Source organism: Chrysoperla carnea, chromosome 5 (assembly GCF_905475395.1).
Source record: "Chrysoperla carnea chromosome 5, inChrCarn1.1, whole genome shotgun sequence".
Classification (NCBI taxonomy): Eukaryota; Metazoa; Arthropoda; class Insecta; order Neuroptera; family Chrysopidae; genus Chrysoperla; species Chrysoperla carnea.
Window position 1 is genome coordinate 36,350,321 of NC_058341.1, and position 21,578 is coordinate 36,371,898.

The window sequence follows — 21,578 nt, forward strand, 5'->3', positions numbered from 1 at the left end:
CAAAACTTTAACTATGATTTTTTGCGTTGTTAATACTTCTCCAATACTGTTCTAATTTAAAATATGCACATTGACATAATCACTTCCCCAGTTTTTAAATGGATGATTCGAATAGCCTGAGACATGATCTATATTTACTAAGTAAATTTGGTAAAATGCTATCCTGAATACAATATCATTTTCATCAAATTTTCTTTTTTAAAATGCACACAAAGATTTCGAATACTCGAATCCGGTGGTTATCTATACCACTAAAGTGAACAATAATACAAAAAAAAAAAGAAAAATTATATAGAAATTGATTGTAGACGCTTGCGTAGGAAAACTCACATGCAACCCACGCGGTGTTCGACATTCAATTTATTATAGTTTTTATTATACTAATTTTCATAATATCGAAACACCATCACATTCAACAATATAAGTGAGCAAGCTTTATATAACGTTACAAGTGATAAAAGTTTACACTAAACTAAAAGTTTTAAAGTATTTTGTGAATCAAATTTTTTTTAAAGTTTCGTGTAATTATTGTAAAGTTTTGTTGTAAGTAATATTTAAATATAGAATAATTATTTTTCTTTTTCATAAAGTTCCCTTAAGTTCTTTTATACAATTTCTGCGCATTAATATTTACTTTGCAGTATTTTTTTCTAAAATGTTGCCATTACCTTAAAATTGTTTATATTTCGTAAAAATATATTAAAACGTAAAAAATTTCGTGCGTTTGGTTAAAAAAGGGTTGCAGTCTTTACTTGTTGATATTCCAATGACATGTTTAAAGCGGAAATTATAATCCATTTTGGGTATTCGAAACAGATGAATTCAGAACGAGAATAAAGTAATTTCCAAAGCTTTATTTGAAAATTCATTCACTATTTTATATATTGAAATAAGCGAAATTCACAAAATATAAAAAACCCCTGTGAATTTTAGATATATTAGATATATTCTTTTTCGTTTTTTAACAAATGTGTGTTTAATGCGCTTCCAATAGAAAAAGGATCCTTTCTTTACGCACGAGAAATAAGAAGTACTTTCCTCACTCAGTTTGCGTGGGAAAAATAGTTCATTACCGCTCTAGTATGGTAATGAATTCATTACCGCACTAACACTCAAAATTACTGTCAAAATGTAAACTAATAACAAGTTACTTAAGTAACTTTTTTTAGTGTCTTTTTATTTGTAAGAAATAAAAAGTAAAATTTGTCGTGTATTCTCAAGTTTCCAAAATCTTCCCAAAAAATAGTTTCCCCTAAAGTATCGCGGGTATTACTCATACTATTGGTATTACTCAACATGAATAAATATGAAATCATAAGTGTTGACATTTCTATTGTAGCTAAAAAATCGAAAAGCCAAAAAACAAAACTCGTCCGCCTGCCGATTTAGGCCATAAACGTAATGGAACTGACTTCATAAAATCTTGCCTTGCAGTTAACTTTCATTTGGCGATTTAGTATGTGAAATATTAAATTAAAGTTGAGTAGCTAGCAAAAACTGTAAAAAGATTTTAGAACCATAGTATCATAGAAAATAAAAAAAACTAAGAAAATTGAAAACAATCCTAGAATTGTTATTTTCTAGAAATATTTGGTATTGTTCTAATGTTTTTAAATCTGAATCAATCTTTAAATTTTGATTCTATTCTCGGTTAGTAATAAGTGACCAACAGTGAGAATGACCAACCATAAAAAATAAATATGGATAGAGTAAATAAATGGTGGAAACGCAATAAAATTACCCGGTATATCCTTTCTTACCAGGCATTATGCATTTACTTGCGCTCCCACCATATTTATTAAACTAACTAAAGTGAGAGAGATACAAATTCAAAGTTAAATGTTTTACAACTTTATCAAAATTAATAGCTCTTACAGCACTAGATATTGAAGTTGTTTTCATGAACCTCAAACTATAAGTTTCAACTATTCAATTCTCATACCTAATTAACATGGAACGGCAAATTATAACAAAAGACATAGTTTCGTGAATATCTTTAAAACAGTTTTTGTTTTTAAGTTAAACAAAAAAAATTGACTTATACAAATATGCAGTTGTATGGGTATTAAGTATATGTATGTATACTTCGTCTAAGTATTATGGACCTAAGTAACATGTTGATGACTGTTGTCACAAATAATGCAGGTATATATGAGCATGTTTTTAATAAAGCTGTTTAACCACTGGTATCGTAAATAAGTAATAACTGTTTTAATAACTATCAAAAAACTTATAATTGTTTAGTTTCTTAATAGCTTTTATGAAACGGAGTAAGTCGCGTCCAACTTATTATGTTTTTTTGCCAACTTATTATGATTTTTTATTTGTTAGAAGTAATAAGTAAAATTAGTCGTGTATTCTAAAGTTGAGATTAAGTTGACTTTAATTTGGGTTTTACGCATTACGTTTTTTCCTTATCTTAGAGTCTGAATTTACATATGTAAAGTTTGCATACACAAATTTTGATAGGAAAATTTACCAATTAGTCAAATTTTTATGAGATATAATAAAAAATTATAATATAATATAAAAAATATATTTTTGTAATAAATTTATTTTATTGTGCGCAAATATGTTTTGTTTATTAACATAATAATTGAAGCTACATTCATCTATGTATTTTTCCAAAATTGAACTAAGAATTTTGTTTTTTTTCATAATGTGTCTCCAAAAACTTTAATTTTTCTAAAATAAAATTTTTCCTTTCTAAAGATAACAGTTTTTTTCCAAAATTATTGGTATGTTTCAAAATGTCGTAAATAATTTTTATTTTGATTATTTATTCCGGCCGCTAAGAATGTTTTCTGCTGAATCTGAAAATGAAGGTCGTTTTTTTGAAATATATTGCAGTAACTTTTTATAAGCAATGTATAATAATATTCTTTAATATGTTTTCCCAATAGAAATACACGAAATTTTAAAATTTTATTTTAATGAGTAAAAAAAATAAAATTAAAAATTTTGTTTGTTCATCTGTTTTAGTAAAAAGTCAAATCAAATTGTTCCATCATCCATTTTTAATTTCATTAATAAACGCCGACCTGAAAAGAATAAGGAATTTATTAAACACACGAAATCAACCCAGTTTAACTCAGAAATTAGCTCAGTAACAAAAAAGAGCGCTTCAATATTTTCAAGACAGTATAGTTAGCCTCAATACATTACCTACTGAAAGAGTGAAAAAAAATTTGAACAAGTGATAGAAGTTAATAAATATATTAAATCGTCTCTCAATAAGATGGTTGGTATTGCTTCTTCTTATATAGGTAATTTTTAAGTTCGAAATAAAACGTGATTTTTAGGAGAATTTAAAAATAACACAGGTGATTGACTGTTCACTTATGTACCAAAAATAATATCGTTCAGGACTTTAACATAAGTGAACTTTGGTGAGACCATTGAACTATTTGTTTAAGTTTAATTGAAAAGTGAATATGTTGTAGATACCCACAAACAATTAAAGATCTATAAATAATATTCCAAGTGTAATTCAGGCAATATAGAAAGTGTAATTGAAAAATTTCAACATTTAAATGTAGATTGATAAAAGGAGTTGGGTAGACATGTGAATAAAATTATTTCTGATACATAAATGACATAGAAACATTTTTGATAACTCAATATAGCGATATCTCCCGATAGCTCACACTAAAACTTAATGTTAATGGACGGATGTGCGTTTTCCAAACTTATTAAGTTAATCGAAACATCTAATTTTTATAACACGTACTTTTTATGGAAAATACAGCCATTAAGTTCTTCTAAGGTCATTAGCCCTGTTGCTGCTTATACAACAACAAAAATAATTTTTCTTTGTTCAATAACAATCAATACCTTCCTATTTTATTCAAAAAAAGAAGTAATTTTCTTTTCATTTCAAATAGAATAGTTATAAAATTTGTGGTATCATGATTGTTGAATCTTTTTTTGTCAGATATCTTCCCTTGTATCTATTGTATGGAAAATATTATTAATTACTTTAAAAACGTTTATTTTATAAAAATGTGCCAAAGGTACTTAACCTTTGGTGTTGACAATTTACTGGAGTAAAATTATGTATATTTTAAAATAGCATAAACAAATAATAATGTAAAAAATTAAATTGTTATGACTTGTGAAACTACTCACGTAAGTAAGTTATTTTCATGTGATTGTTTAAAACTTTTAAATATTTCCCAACAATAGGTCAAGTACCTACTCTAGTGTATAACAGGTATGTATATAAAAGGAGGTGTACCTGTATTAAGAGAGGCTGAGTTAATCTTGAGGTATCAAGGCAGAAGTTTAATAATGTGGTTTTTTGAAGACCTGTATAAAAATTATGTAAAAATTTTGGATTGACTTGAAACATTCTTTGATTTGCGTAAAACTGTATAATTTTAGAATCTTCTTAAATATGTACAGGTGGAAAAAATTTATAAAGAAAAGTGGTTTTCCACGTAAGAATGGTTTAAGTTATAATTGAATTTCAAGCACTGCAATTATACCCTTTTTTCTATCGATTTGAAATTTGAATATATTATAGGTATTCATATTCTACCTGCCCTGAGTACTTTTATTTTTCAAAAATCCTGTTAATTTTTCCAATTTTTATTGTTCAGGAGCAGGTAATTTTTCTTATTCCACTGTACGTAGATGTGAACAATGAAAATTGAGAAAATTAGCAGGGTTTTCGAAAAATAAAAGTACTCAGGGCAGGTAAAATATGAATACCAAGTTTCAAATCGATAGATAAAAGGGTATAATCGCAGATCTTGAAATTCAATTGTAACTTTAACCATTCTTATCTGGAAAACCGCTTTTCATTATATATTTCTATCAATATATATTTAAGAGAATTCTTAAAAAAATATAAAGTTTGACGCCAATCAAAAATTTGTATATAACGGAAGATCTTTCTCCTGAACAATTTGTAGCTGAGATGTTCAAAAACATACGAAAAGCAAAATCTACATTTGGATAAACATATCAAGATTTCGTGAATGCAGTACAGATATGTTTTGTGCCGAGCGTACATCTTCAAAATTTGCTAAGGTGTCTTTAAGTTGATAATGTATATAAATACAATCATTTCTCAAAGTTACTTCTAAGTTGTCAGGATTCTTACTGACGAATGCTGAAAATAGACGAATTCGTCCATCGCGAATAATATTTGCTATAGAAAATAGTTATAATTATTCTGTATAAAGTTTGTCTTAGCCTCTGTAATTATAAAATTCCAAATTAGATATTGATTATAAATATTGAATAGAAACAAAAAACAAATTATCCGAGCTATTATTTTGTCTATGTCATATTTCAATCAATAGAAAACATTTTAGAGTGCTTATTATTTAGGACTTACAAATCAATTAAGGTCAAACAATAAATAAAATGCGTGTAGGAATTTTGATGGTTTATCTTCCGAGCAACCTAGTTTTATATTTGACACATTTTTTATTTCGGCGTTTTGTAACCGTAGCTGATTGGAATGGTGGAATGACAAAAATGATGATTGGAATTTGTGAAAAACTAAAGTGGTCTTATAAATAGGAAGATAATATTTCTAAATTTTTGAAACTATTTGCGAAAAAATTTATTGCGTTAAGTAGATGCTAACTCTCGTACGGCGATATTCGAATTATGCACGGCGATACTCGTCGCTAAAAACAGTGATAAATAACAACAGTTACTTTATTTATATTAATAGGAAATTTTATTACAGATATGATATACAAATTACATAATGAGCAAAATTAAATGATAATATTATTTTTCTACTCTTTTTTGTCCAAGCGACTGAATTTCACAACTAAAATGTACAAAAAATATCCCTCCAAAATCAGATTCAATTTTTTCGTTAGTTTGTAGAGTACTCCAAATGTGGTGGAGGCGCAAGGAAACATCTAGTTTTGTGATGAATAAATATTACATAAAATTCCTACACAAATTGGGATATTATAGATAGACTAATTTTTCTATTATGTACTTTCTACTATAATACCTTATAAATGAGATTAAAGTTTCGTTCCTCAGTTTTTTTCACAAGAAGATTTCAATCATAAAATTGAAAATTTCTATTAAGCGTACAGACTTCATTACCCCCCATTGCCTGGAATCTCATTGGATAGTTTATAAAAAAAAGTAGATACCTGTAACTTCTTCAAAGACTACCCGAATTAAAATTTGTTAATCGTTGTATCGAAAACCATTTTATATAATGAAAGTACAGGTTTCTTTCCTTATAGCTTTGTCTGCATGTTGATGAGTCATTACTTAGTATTATCAAATTGATAAACTATATACGAATAAGCGAACATGCTTTCTTAGAATTGTTGTTTATTTAGTTTTCGAACTCAATTTATCGAAAAAATTTGTTAAATATGTTTGTTGATAACGTATAATTAATTGGAACAATTTCTTAGAATTAATTTTGTTAGTTAGAAAGAACAGTTGTTGATATTAGTTCTGTATAATATTAACGCATTTTCGATGAAAATTATGTAGAACATATGTAATAAAATAGGAACTATATAATAATTCAAGGTTATCATAAAAATTAACATAAAATTAACATAAATTGGTAATGAATCATAGAAATTTCTAGTTTTTTGATAATGTAAAAATTCTTGAAAAATGCTATTATTGTGTTCACAGTTAATCTAATAATTATATCACTTAATCAAATGGTAATAATGGTTGTAGTGTAGGAAGAAAATATATTTATTGCTCATTATATAAAAACAAATGTTTTAACATATTTTTTCAAGGAAATTTTTTAATTTTTTTTTGTAAACTAAATATAATGCAAAGGCGACCGTAGCAATTTTAGCACGTCAAAGTACAAAATTTAGTAAAAATATTTTATAAAATGTTTATTACAAAAAGGTGAATTGAATCTTCGAGTAAGCTTCGAATCTTAGTAAGATTCGAAAACTCGGTGATTTACTTGAAATTTGTAATTTTGATCGTTGGAAGCAATTTTAACATAAAAATTCAACTACATATATATCACTTAGAAGTATCATGTTATATCCACATTATAAGAACCCAGAACAAACTTTCAATTTGTGAAGATGTAAAAAGGTAGTTTTTTTTGTGAAAAGAACATAGTGGTACTTAGAGACCGTTCCTTTTTAACGATGAATCTGAAGAATAAACTACTCGAGTAAATCATGAGAGTAACCATACTTTACCAAAGAATCTATATTTCAAAATTGGAACCAATCAATTGAAAATTAAGGGAGGTCTAGCTTTAAAAGATCCAATATAGGATGATTGAGATCCTTAGACTTATCAATAAAAGAGTTGGTGAGCATAAACGGCTACCCTGATTAAACAAGGATTTAACCAGGTTTATAAAATTAGAAAATTTTTTTGGAATCTGAGGTAGATTTGATGTAATAGATAAAAATTAAAACAACGAAAATATGGGGAGGAGAAAGAAAAAATTATGGCGAAAAACTTTTTGTTGTGTGGCAAATCGATGTTTAGTGCTTGAAAGAATTGAACAAATGTGTATCACATATAGCAAAGAGCTATTCCAAATACCTTAAAAGTAAGGTAAATAAAGTAGTTTTCAATTTTGAAAAAGTAAAAACGCACGCTTTTTATAGCTTTATGGTATGGTATACTAAATTGTAACTAAATTTATCCAGTCAAAAATTTTTTTTGATCACTATGTTCTGATATTTGAATAATAAGGTATCGTGTCCGACCGTCCATTAGACAATGAATGAATTGGATATATACTGTTTATAACACATATTGTACATTAAAGGCCATTACTTACTCATAAATATTGATTTTTATTAAAAATTCGATAAAAACGTATTTATTTACCAAACATAACATTATTATATAAGTACAAACTTATATGCATTATAATAATTTAAAATGTAAAAAATATGGATATATTCTAACTTCTATTCTTATTTTTGGCAAAAATTTTAAGAAAAAACTATTGTAATCGAGTTAGGGAAATGAAAATATAAACAACTTTTGAAGCTCTTATAGCTCATGCACAATCAAACTATTAAAATGAACATAAACCTGTAACGTATACCACAGATTTGTGAATTAAATATTACAAATAAATATTTTAATTTATAATTTAATTATTTATTTAAAACTCTTATTTTAATACGCTTATATTAACGTGTATATACGTTTGTATTAAACTCTTATTTTAATACGCTTATACTTACTTCACTTGTTACTAACAATGTAATAAAATCTTAGAAGTCAAAAATCGACTTCTAGGTTTCCGATTAACTTGAATATTTGCACACATACCAAGATAAAAAATGTACACTCTGATCATTTGATAACATTAATAATTATTAAACAATAACATATTTTGTCTGACAAAAATACTGCACCGATGACCTTGTCTACCACATCGAACATTAGGTACTGAAGTAGTTTTGTTTTTGATTACATACATGGATCACTTTTGCTAAATTGTTTAATAATTATTAATGTTATTAAGTGACCATAGTGTCCGACAAATTCCAAGTTTTTTCAGACCGATTTTCGAAAAAAGTCGTAGGTAGACCGCCAAAAAGAAGCCACTCACGAAGTTTCAAGCATGTATTAGTCATTTAACATAGCACCCCTTCTATCCTACGGTCTAAAAATACTTAACTTACACAAAATATATGATATCAAAATGAAATCGACGAGGATGGGATTCGAACCCACGCGTGCAGAGCACATTGGATTAGCAGTCCAACGCCTTAACCACTCGGCCACCTCGTCTTCGACTTTCAACAAAATTTAACAGAGCAGCTGAATTTCAATACTATGTTCATCTGTTTATATGCTCCGTCATGGTTTTCTGATTCAATTAATTCATTGTTCTACATGCATTCTTTAAAAATATATGAATACCCATATTCTAATAAACAAATAAATTTAAAAAAAATCTAGTTGCACTCGAATTAAAATAAATTTCACGGATTTTGGATTGTTTCAGATGTTTTCATAGCTCGTTGTGATTGTATGCCCATTTACAAAATTTCGAATAATAAAACCATCGAGAAGCAACTAATTATGTATACATGCATTTAAACAGACTGTAACATAAAATGAAAACAAATAAAGTAGACGGAATAATACACATTATCAATTATTTAACTGTTAATTAAGTGATTATAGTAAGTATTATACGGGCTGCCTTGAAATACAGGTTATTATATTTCTTTATAGTTTTTTCTTAATCCACAAGTGCAGCTGCAGTTTCATGTCTAAATCTCCAACGACAAAATATACAATTAATACCTTCTATTTAACCAACGAGTAAATATTTAAAGACCAAATTTTCCAAAAGTTCGTTATGCATAAATATCAAAAGAGGAAATATCTAACGTAACTAATATTAACGACTGTGACATTAGACATTTGTATATTATAAAGTTCGAAAACATTGCTAAACAAATATTTGTTTACCCGTGATCTTCACCATTCAAATTTTACATTGTATCATATTTTCAAATTCCGTTATAAGATCAGGTAAATTGTCACGGTATTATTGTATTTTCAACTGTTTTTGAAACGACTATATAAATTCAGATAATCCAGATCGGCGGAAGCGGATGAAACAGAATTGAAAATCTGTTCATGTGAATGTGACCTTATGGTTTACATCATAAACTTCCAAGAAAATAATCATTAGCATGTATAATTATTTGATAACAAAGATTAGATGATAAATAACACCACTAAAAGTGCTATTAATACGTTATCGTGATCATGAGATGTAAAGATACGTAGCAAATTTCGATTTGGATTTTCGGATCCTTTACATGAGCCTCCTAATAGTAAGTTAAAAATTTCATAAAAATCACACATATAAAACACACATATAAAAATCACACACATATAACTTACCTAAACTTAAAGTTTAGGTAAGTTCAGAAAATATTACAATCTCAGAGCCAGAATAAAATAAATTTTTTTAACTATGAGAGAATTAAAGCGATATTCGATTATGGGTTGGTTTTTTTACAATCTACGTTTCAAATGTTTTAGCGAAAATTGGATATTACCAAAGGGTTATCTTTTAAAAGGTCTTAAAGATCAGAAACTCCATACAATTGATTTTGTATAAAGCAATATACCCAAAGGAAATTTCACTATAAATAAGTTCATAGGTATTTAGCTGTTGATCTTTGAGATGAAACTGTGACGAATCTATAAGACTTATGAAAAAACGTTTGAAACGAAAGACTATATAGACTTCTGTTAAAAAAAAAAAAAAAAAAATAAAACATCAAATATTCGTAATATTTTCTGGTGACCGAATCATCTTAGTAACGCAGCATCCACAGTCTAGTGGCCTACTTTTCCTAATAGTTAGTCCGATCCTGACCTTTCTATTTGTACTATATAATTTTATTTGTTTATTTGTACCTTACGTTGGTTTTTTGTTTTTTTTTTTTTCTTTACTTCAAACAACGATGAAGGTACTTAAAAACACATTAACATCGTTACCTACTTTTTTATTCCAAGTCTTTTATGAAAAAGTATATACTTAGTTAGACAGGTATACTACAATACTCTAAATCATTTTTATATTAATAATAAAATCAATAAGTATAATTTTTTATTATTGTAATGACATTATAGTCTAAGCGTCGAATTAAGATCGACTTTTTGCTTATCGAATAAAAGCTATTTTTATGAAATATAAAAAAATATTCAATATCCCTATAATCAGTTGCCTGGAAAAATATGGTCAAAACTACCTTTAGTAATAATACCAAGACTAAAATTTTTTGCAATTTTTCGCTCTCTGTTTAAGTTAGCTTTCGGCGGAAATGCGCCTTTAAAATGAGCCATTATTGTATTTAATCGAAAGAAAACACGCTGACTAGGGGAAAATACTTTAGCCAAAAGTTGTCAAGGGCAATAGAGGACATTCGCCTGTGTCTGTGACTTTACAGATACGGCGGTATATGATTTTCCGCGAAATATCGATAAAAAAGAGATGTTTACAGGTTTTCGAAGCTTTGATATTTTTGTTAAAAGTAGTCTTGATCATATTTTTTCCAGGCAACCCATTGCAGGGGTATTTGTTGAGATTTTACATTTCATTAAAAAAAAACTTTAATTCATTTTAAGATGCATAATTTTATTGCCAATAATAAAAGCAGTTGTTTTGTATCATCGAGTCATAATTATTATTTTATTAAGTAATGTTTTTTTATTTATCGTTGACATTGATTACAAATATAAATTTTATAAATATAACCGCAAAGAATCAAGTAATTTTAGCCGGGCTGCAAAGAAATGTTTGGGAAAAAATATTAAATGAGTCGGTCAACCCAGGTACTAGATATATGTCGCCGTTTAGTGCAAGGTTTTTTTTCTGATTGTATTTGCAGGGATTACTTAAGTGTACAGTACATTAACGTACATGTAATCGTTCATTTATTTCTATAATAGTCAAATATCAAAGCTTTTTAGTTTTCGAGATATAAAATAACATATGGCTCAAAATAAAATATTAGGGGTTATTCATTTATTGGTTAATAAGCCAGGATCAGTCAAAGGTTATTGGGGAGTTAGCAAATGGTTTTGAATATGAAAGTTACCTTGTTTATAATGAATTTACCTCATAAAATTTACCTCATAAACGTATAAATTTACTTATGTTCCAAAAAATTCGTTTTATTTATTTTAATGTGTGCCATAATTTTTTATTATCAATTTTATTTTTTATTTTTATTTTTTGTCAAATATATTAATCATCATTAATTATAATAAGTGGTCATTCTGACAAAATAAAATTTTATTATCATTATTTAATACCTTCAATGGAATCATTAGGTATTGATGTACAGGTTGTGTAAACGATCAAGAGAAATCTAGAAAGTGAAAGAAAGGGTGAATACTTCTTTCTAGGTAGATCAGCCCCCCCTCATTTGGAGTAAATTCAAGGAGAGAAGTGTAAATATATCCAATTTATATCTCGGATTTCGCATCGCTTCCATTATTTTGTTAAATAAATATTTTCAATCCCTATTTTCGCTTACACACAAACATTGCTACCAAAGTATTATTATCAATGGTAGCTTAAGGTCTATCTTATAGCTTGTGTCGAGACAGTGAAGATAAATACAAACGCATACAAAAATATTTGATTATTAGGAGTTGATCCCTATTGAAACCTCTACCACTTTTCTACTTTTACAAAAAGGGTACCGTAGATGACCTCCCGCATAAATAAACCAGTAACTACAATATTTAAGAAATAGATAATATTTATTAAAAGGAATTTCTTTAATTCCCAGCCGTTGCCAAAACACTGCACTGTTTTACCCTTTGATTATCACGCCATGCCACTGTACATAACGATATTTAGTACGTCTATCAAAAAATTGATTATATTATGAAGGATATCATGCGATTATCACATTAATATTTAAAAATTTTGATAATAATTTTTGTATTTATTTATTTACATAAAGTTAAATTAGTTTTAAAAATGACCACTACAAAAATAAATCGATTGAGCCCTTGATGTAGGGGTGAGATAAATTTTAGTAATTATAAAAGGAATTTCTTTGTCATCTAAAAAACATACTTCAAATAAATATTTTTATGAAAACTCAAGCCCAAAGACCTGTGTTCGATTCTTGATAGATGTGCATTTCTTCAATTCTCTTCAATTAAAAAACTTTTGTAGTCGAACGAAGCGAAAAGTACTTTTCTTCGTAAAATCAAGTCGATAATTCTAATAAACGATGGACAAAAGCAAATCCAAGGGTTGCTCTTACAAAACTCTAAGTTAAAAGACAAAATCATTCTTTAATTGGAAACTTAAATAAACAAAAAAATATAATAAAAAATACATTTTAAGAGACAAATTTTACCTTACTAAAAAGTTGAAAATAATTTTTTCTATGTGTCACACATACACGACTATCTGTAAAAACTGAAGGCAGTCAATTTAAAATATCAAGAATGAATCGCAGCGCCTCAGGCTTTTACAATTAGTTACATATGAGTGACTCTTCTTTTCGACTTAATTTTGCCTGTTTTCACTCTCTTGTTTACGCTTTCTCAATTCAATAAATATCAATCATAATTAATACAATTTTTATGTAGTAAATTTTTTTTTCAAGATGCTCTAAAATGGGTTGCGGTCCCTCAAAAGGAAATACTAACACAATAGCATCGGTTGGAAATGGTAATGCAAATCCCGATAACGATCCTGGGCATAATGAAGGTACAGTATAATTATAATTTGTTAGGCTTGCATTTGCTTTTCAACATATTTAACGAGACCCACATTTTTTATGAATATTAACGTGGGCGTAGCCTACAGAAAAATGTCCAGGACGATAAAAGTTATATATAAGAATATGTTACACTGAGGAGATATATTTAATTTTAATCAAAATTTTCGAGTTATTTAGTTATGGCTATAGTTATAAGACCTTTGCTAATTTGAAAAGGTTAGATTTCTCAAATAGAAGTGAATAGGCGAAGGCTTTTTAGCGTCTCAAAAGAATATTAAAAGAAATTTTGATGAAAAAGTTCTGTTAATCCTGAAATCTGTTGAGTTATATCAGTTCTGGGTGATACTGCTTCCTGATATCATTGACGTTTAGTTGGTATCGCAGACAGCTTTGGCGTTAGAATTAAGTCATAAAAATTTAAATTACTGACAAAGATTTTGAATAATCTAGGATTGATATTTTTAGTAATACCACCTCCAGTAGCGTTTGTTGTCCCGTTAGACGAAGAATCAGGCGAAACACCAGCATTATCAGAAGGTTTACCTGCTCCACCACCAAGAATACAACGTTTATTAGAAGATGCACCAAAAGCACCGCCATCACCGTCCAGAATAGAACGTAAATTAGCTTCTGCAGAACGACGAAGACAGCAGGTTAGTTGATAAGTTTAAGATAAGATGTACGCAGCAAAATAAATAAATTTAAGGATTGAATTTTTGCTGAGTAGATTATTTAACGATCCTGCAAGTCTTCAAAATCGAAATCTTTATAAGATGTTCCTATCCAAGTAGAACAGGCCTATTGCAAATAGAGACGCAGTTTAGTAAAATGATGTGACTCAGTTTTATATAGACGAAGGTAGCGCAGATTTATGAGTAACCTACGTTACCCACTGACCTCCATGTTAAGGAAAATTTTAGCTGGATAGAATATAGTTACCACTCTACAAATTATTGATTTCATTTCTTTTTTGTTTATAGATTTTACAACAAAGAGCCGGATCAACAATGTCTGGTAAGGAACGGTTTCAATCGTTATCTATTGATGAAGACACCAATGAAGAACCATCAACAGAGAATGGTATAAAAACACCAACAGAAAACACAACAGAGACGATAAATGAAGAAGAAAAAGTTTCATAGATATTTTCTTTTCTTTAGATTTTAGAATGCATGTGTGTGTTTTTTAATATTTAATAGAAAATTGTTTTATAGCTTATCAAACTTTTTTTGCGTAATATCTTGAATATTTTTAAAATAATAAAATTACAATTTTTTGGATTTGGTAGTCAATGAGTTGAATATTTACCTACTTGAAGAAACAATAAATATCGCTCGTAAAATGAAATTTATTTTTGAGAAAAGTATAAAAGTCTCATTGCTTTTTTTCTATTTTGGTTGATTTCTCGTAAAATATTATATGTACTAATAAACTGTTGGAACAAAAACAAAGTTTTTTGTGCAATTGTGTAATTTACTGTTTTAAATTATAGAAAAATTCAAATTATATTGGAAAATTAATTTTGTCATGCTTCAATCGATGTCTTAAAATACAACAAGCTTAAACTGTATAAATTGGGAGCAAGGAGTTGAACAAGCAGATGTAGATTAAGAAACCAAAGTAATTTACAACAATACTGTTCAAATGTACGATTGAACTGACTAATAAAAAATATCCACTCTTTTAATGGTCTGATCATTCCATAGATCATTGCCTACTTACGACTATCATATTAAATGCTTTACTTCGTTAGTGGCAGAATGAATATGAATTATGACAGGGATAGAAAACATACAAATGCCATATACTTTATTTATCAACCCTTAAATTAGGAAAACCCCATCATTACCAAGATTATTACTCGATTTTTAAAGTTTAAAATCATTTTAAAACCTTAAGTTTATTTTACTTATTGACTACAAAATCCTATTTTATGTCATGTTTGTTTATTATTTCTAACGAACGAGCTATCATATAGTTTCGAAATTGTGATTGAAATTTTATTTAAAACTGAAATAAATAATTATTATTACTTAACAAATTTTTATTTTTATTGATTAATCATTTTACTCTGTCCACGTTTGAACTAATTGAACTTAATTAACCGGAGTTGTTATTTAATATGGTTAACTAGGCTAAAGGTTAGCTATATTAAAATCGACACACTGGATTCGTAGTACTTATACCTAAGTTCTAGTCTAATAACACTTGTTAAGTTTCGAGCCAACAAAATTGATGAACAGCTACCAATTTTTAATTTCAATAACAAAATGGAATCTCCAACACTGTCGATTTTGATCCGATTAAAATAGTTTACACTTATTAAAGACAGAAGGGGGGGGCGTGGATTTAACATGAAATATTCCACTATGCTACATAATGATACGAAAAGTTTCAGAATATTTATAAAATAATGCTGCTCATTACACATCTGTAAAAATAAAAACATAGAAAGTTTAGAAAAAAGAACTTGCCCTCACAACAAAGTTAGGCGTGAAAACATTTTAACATGAAATCGAATTTTATCAGTGCGATAATAGTTAAAAATGGGTTCATGAACAAAGTTCTGCACGAGTACCAAAAACATAAATTTTCTCCTTTCCGTGTCGCTGTGGTAAACTTGCCACTTTCTGCCTCCGTCGAGCAGTAACATACACCGCGGGAGCAAGTAAAGAATGTCACCCGAGGCGGAGCCGAGTCATTCTTTACTTTTGCTCCCTAAATTTGTAATATACTATTAAACTACTAATCTGCAAGATTATAACTTGCTAATTTAAAGTCGGATTTATCACTCCGAATGCAATTTTATTCGAGAACCCTATTTTCTCATTTAGAAAGTACTCTTGGAGCATACTATAACTGAACCGTTTGCAAAAATCCACATGCCTATATCAGCTTCCTGGAACGATTTTCATAAAAAATATTAATTTTCTTCTCCTGATGTTTTTCCGAAATGGGAAATAAAATGAAATATAAAAAAAAAAATATTGTGTACAAAATATTTTATATTCAACATTGTTTTACAAATTAATATTTTAAAGGTTTTTTTTTATAAGTACTTAAATATATACCTATTGTTGCGATTTTCATTTTCATAAATAATTTTTCTTTTCATAAAATTAAACTTAAAATCTTTTTATTTTTAGATGTTTATTAGAATCATCGTATTTGGTATATAATAATAATAATCATATAAATATTTCAAAAAAGCTTCTTTTTTTTTTTTAAATTTCTTTTGTACCTAATAATTTTTATAGTATTTTTTTTACATTCGCTATTGTTTTTTTTTTAAAATTAATTTCATTCTTTTCTCCAATTTTATTTTTTAATGCTATAACTAATTCTCTCTAATTCGATTCGATTTTCTTTGGTAATTGGTTTGACAAATAAAATATATTTATTTTATTGGATGCAAGAAAAGTTTCTTAGCATAGGCAATATTTGGAACAAAACAATTGAAAAACTTGCTTGCATAAATGAGTAATTATTTATGCTTACTCAAATGTGGAATGAACTGTTTTTTGTATAAATACAAGTTCAATGAGTTTTCAAGTCCAAATTTAAGAAAAATTTTACGGGAAATTCACAAATTTGATAATTTATCGAATGATTGGCGCCTAAATAAAAAATACCTAGTTCAAAAATAAATCAAATTTAGGATAAAACCAACGTATCTAGGTTCTTCCTTGAAAATGAAGGAAGTCTTCTATTAGGATTTATAGAATTATTCAAAAAATCTTGATCTTTAGTAAATCACACTTGGGGTTACATATACCACAAGAGGCAGTTCGAGACAACTGCGGAGACCTTTTTTTCCTTTATTTAACGTTCAATTCGTGCTAACCTTTTGTTTTTTTGTCAGTTTACCTTTAATGTTTTTTATTCCACCTAATCTGCAATCTACGATTCGTGGTTCCATTTCTCTGGAGTGGATTAATCTTGTGAGCCGCCATTTACTTCTTATATGATCTTTTTATGTTTCTTCTTACATCTCAGATTCGATTCATATGGGTCGATTCTGATAAGGAATCATTGCACTAATTTAACCCTGACTAATTTAATACAAATTTGTGAAAGTCCATGTATTTTAAATTTGAAAGCTTGAATTACATTGAACCCCTTTAGACTCATATATAGATGAATTAATTATAGCCTCGTAAGTTGCGAAACACAAATAGGAATTATATAAAAATATACAGAGCGTTACAAAAATAAGTAGGGGACCTTCCTGTTCCAGAGTCATACACATAAAAATAATCAAAAATTTCCGTTACTTTCGCCGATTTCGGCTTAAACATTTAATAAATTAAACCAATAGCTTAACTAAGTAATGAAACTCAGCAAATCTTTTACTATTTAGTATAGATCTTTAAACTAAATTATATTTTTATTAGATTCAGTAATGCCTGAAATTAGCGTCCATGTAAAAATTTTGAGCTAAAGAGAACTACGAAATGGCCGAAAAGTTATTAAACGATTGCTTTATTTTTATGCTTGAAATCTGGTACTGCACAGCCAGCTACGTGTTTTTTTAACACCCTCTATATTAAAGTAAATATTTAAGTATTCTATTAAAACAAATTATTGATTAACAAATTAATTAACAAGTAAATATGATATTCGTTTGTCTTTTTAAAGTTTGATTATAGATACCAAATAATAACGTAAAATCGATAAAAAGACATTTAATATATTTTATTTTTTCTAAATTGATGCAAAAACAATATCTATTTTCTGTAAATTTTTTGATGTGGAATATTGTCTTAGTGATTCGATAAAATTTCATTATTTTCAAATGAAATTTAAAATTGAGAGACATTGGTCGTGTTTAAAACAACACAGTTCTGATAGACTCTCAGCACAACTGATGAATAAAATTTATAAAATTAACATAATTTTGGAGCTGTATTTCGATATCTATTAAATATCTAGCCAAGTGTAAATGTTATTCTTTAGATATGTTGAGTGTCTAACTTAGTACTGTCAGCATTTTGTTGTTCTAAACATGATCCTTGATTATATGTATTAAATATTTGATGCTTTGTTTCAAGAAAATAAACCTTATATTGTTACATAATTAGCTTGTTCAAATAAATGTACCTTGTATTTATTTTTCTAACTTTAAATTCTAGCAATCCTTAAAAAAATTTGTCCAAAAATACATAATGATTATTTAGTCTTGTTTTCCTAACCCAAATATGATGAGTAAATTAATAAATTGTATAATATACACAAAGATTATGTAAAAATATAAGGTTTATTTAAAATAGAACCGTAAGGTAGAAATATCTTAGAATTTTTGAATCTAGGGAAAGTTAATGAATCATTATAAAAACTGTGCGACTGCATTGTTTAAAGCTTACTTAAAGAAGTTAAAAACAAAAACTTGTGCGATTTCCGGAGGAAAAATTTATGCTAAAATGACAACGGGAATCGATATAGGATGAATTCTAAGCGAAAAGTCAATACTTTCTGAGTTATTGGCGATTGGGATTCGGATTATTTAACGTCGAATAAAAGAAAAATTTGACGTTTTTTGAAAAAAGTATATCGTACACATTTTAAAGTACTGTAAAAAACCCTGAAAATGAAAAAAGTTTCAAGTCATTTGCATGAAAATTGACGGAGTTATGATGCAAATTTGTTTCCCTCGAATCTTTTTTCTGTTACATTATTATTTTTCGAGTTGTTTATCGATAAAGACATTTTGTTTGTATTTTTCGAAAAAAATTTTTTGCATGTAAGTTGCAATATTTCTAAAAATATTTATTCGGAAGAACTTCTTGAGATGGTTGTCAGTACCTAAAAAAGTTTTAAATTAGAAAGCGGCACACGTGAATTTTAGTTTTAGTCACAAACTTTTGTTTTCAACTTCTTTAAGTAAGCTTTAAACAATGCAGTCGCGCTGTTTTTATAATGATTCATAGACTTTTCTTGGATTCCAAGGTATAAATCTTACGGATCTCTTCTAACTGTCTATCCAAAAGAAATAAATGTAAATTGGAAAAATTTTGGAAAAAATTAATAGATTTCTAAAAAATGTACACCATTATTTTTTATATAAAAATTTTTTTTTCGTTCAAATCATTCGCATTTACAAATACTGTTTTTTTCAGTGCAAATTACATTGTTTGTTTTTTTTTTTATTATTTAGAAATTCTACAATCATAATTTTTTCATTTTAATTGTTATTGTTTCTAGAAAAATGTTTTTTTTTTTTTGTACAGTCTTCCCTACTGCAAGAAAATTTTCTAAAAAACAACTTGTTGAAGATAAATAAATAATTAAGAATAATAATTATTCATACAATAATATGAAATAATTTAATTTTTATATTTTCTTTTGCTTTGATTGTCAGCAAAAATTAGGACATTTTTGTTCATTTTTTGATTTATCTTACCGAGATCTGAATAGATCTTAGTTAAAAGAACGATTCAGATAAAACGTATTAACAGATTTTTCTAGCTATTATCGACTTCGTGGTAGGTACATAGAGGCAAAAATTATTGAGCTTTTTAAAGTTAAAAAGCTTAAACTGACAATGCAACAGTTAAAAACAAGCACAAAATATTGTAAATCTTTCCCAAATTCTATAATAAATGTTGTGAACTAAAAAGAGCTATAGATTTCTAAAATAATTGGGGCTATTTTCCTTATCGCACGATCCGATTTTTTTGCTGGTTGCTAGGTAAAACCAAACGCCAAAGCTAAAAAGTGTAACAACAAAAAAAACCGAACATTTTCACCTAGATTACCTAGGATACTAAAACTTTTTTAATCGATTCAGCTTGCCATGAATTTTGACAATACGCAAAAATATTTTTATAATATGTCGGTTTGTATTTTTGTCGGTACTTGTTGCATGTTTTTTCATAACAAAATATGAGTTGTGCAAGCGAGCTATTAGAAGTTAAACATATTAGAAATAATAAAAAGTACAAGGGAATTTTTTGTTTTTTGCTAATAAATATCCTGATCAAACCAAATGTAGGTAATATACCCAAATATTGAGTTCACTACTAAATCAGAAAAGTATGCCATTTTTAAACTAATATATTACTAGTTAATTCATACAATAGAAAGTAAAAGTAGCTATCAAATTAAATTCTTTAGAGAATAAAACAAGTGTTTGACTTCTAAAATTAATACCATAAATTTTCAGAAAATATCTTACAAATAAAAAAGTAAGCGCTACATTTATAATGTACGAAAGATACGAGAGGAACATAGTTCCTAATGAGTGTCCCAGGACATCTCTCGTTCTATTTTTTCTTCACATAGGTAGATGTTTCTTACTTCGTTTTTGTTTGAATTTTTAAATATTAAAATCGACTAACGTTAGCCAACATAACATATGAAACTTAAAAAGGCTTTGCTATAAAAGATTGTTTACATCACCTTATTAGCCGGAATTAACCGGTGTACTTGTTATTTTTGTTTATTTGAAAAATTATTCGATTTTAAAATATTAACATAATCCTTAAACGTAATATTTGTATTTATTTTTGAGGAATAAAGTAAAGTGAAAATTTATAGGGTTTTTCTAATTACAAACTAAAATGTGTTGAGAAAAATACGTTTGTAAAAGCAACTGAAGTATAAAGCATCTCGAGGTTGATACACTTTGATCTATTAAATAAATCTATTTTGTACTGCGAGTAATTATAATTACTTCATATTATCGTTGAAAATTTGGTAGCAAAACCCAAAAAAAACATAAAAAATCATTTATCATGTTACCTATGTATAATACCTTGGTAAAATTAATTCGTACTATTGCTGTTTCAATTCGAGTACAATATATTACTTTTAGGAATATTATGATTTAATGATTTATAAATATACTATCGTGAAGATTTGTTTGGGTTGTAATATAAATTTTCATATTTTTTTTTGTTCATTTTCATTTTAAAATAATTTTCGTATAATGTTTTTACCATTTTTTTTTGCGTATAATATTTTGATGTATATTTTTCTGTTTTTGTCTTTGTTTGTTATTAAACGATTGATACACAATAAATTTTAAAAATTTTCTATATATGTATAATATAATTATATTTTTTGTTATAATTTTTTTTTTTATAAATATGAATTATATGAATTACAATATATAAAATCAAGACACATATAGTACGCTGCTTTAATATCATAATTTTACATTATATTTTTTATATATTTTATTAAATAATTAATAATAAAATAATATAGGTATAAAATGTGTAATTACGTAAAATATGTTTCTTTTTCTTGAACCATTATATGCTTTTCTTGATGATAGTACTTGTATGTTTCGGAGTCATGAGGGCTATTAATATCTATCTCCATGTCCAGGTATATAATATTCAAACGGTT

General features: G+C 27.3%; 1 protein-coding gene and 1 non-coding gene across 3 annotated transcripts; one reads left to right on the forward strand and one right to left on the reverse strand.

Annotated features, from left to right (window-relative positions):
- Window positions 1-405: 405 nt before the first annotated feature.
- Window positions 406-14,393, forward strand: LOC123300876. Of its 2 annotated transcripts, none has more exons than XM_044883539.1 (4): window positions 406-543; window positions 13,110-13,213; window positions 13,677-13,879; window positions 14,207-14,393. In XM_044883539.1, exons 2-4 carry the CDS (start codon window positions 13,120-13,122, stop codon window positions 14,366-14,368), a joined length of 459 nt encoding a protein of 152 aa, XP_044739474.1. In that variant the 5' UTR covers window positions 406-543; window positions 13,110-13,119; the 3' UTR covers window positions 14,369-14,393. The 2 variants fall into 2 exon arrangements, with proteins under 2 accessions (XP_044739474.1, XP_044739475.1); XM_044883540.1 differs by having other exon boundaries at window positions 13,692-13,879.
- Window positions 8,658-8,739, reverse strand: Trnas-gcu. Its single transcript has one exon. It is a non-coding gene; the product is annotated as a tRNA-Ser (tRNA).
- Window positions 14,394-21,578: the final 7,185 nt, after the last annotated feature.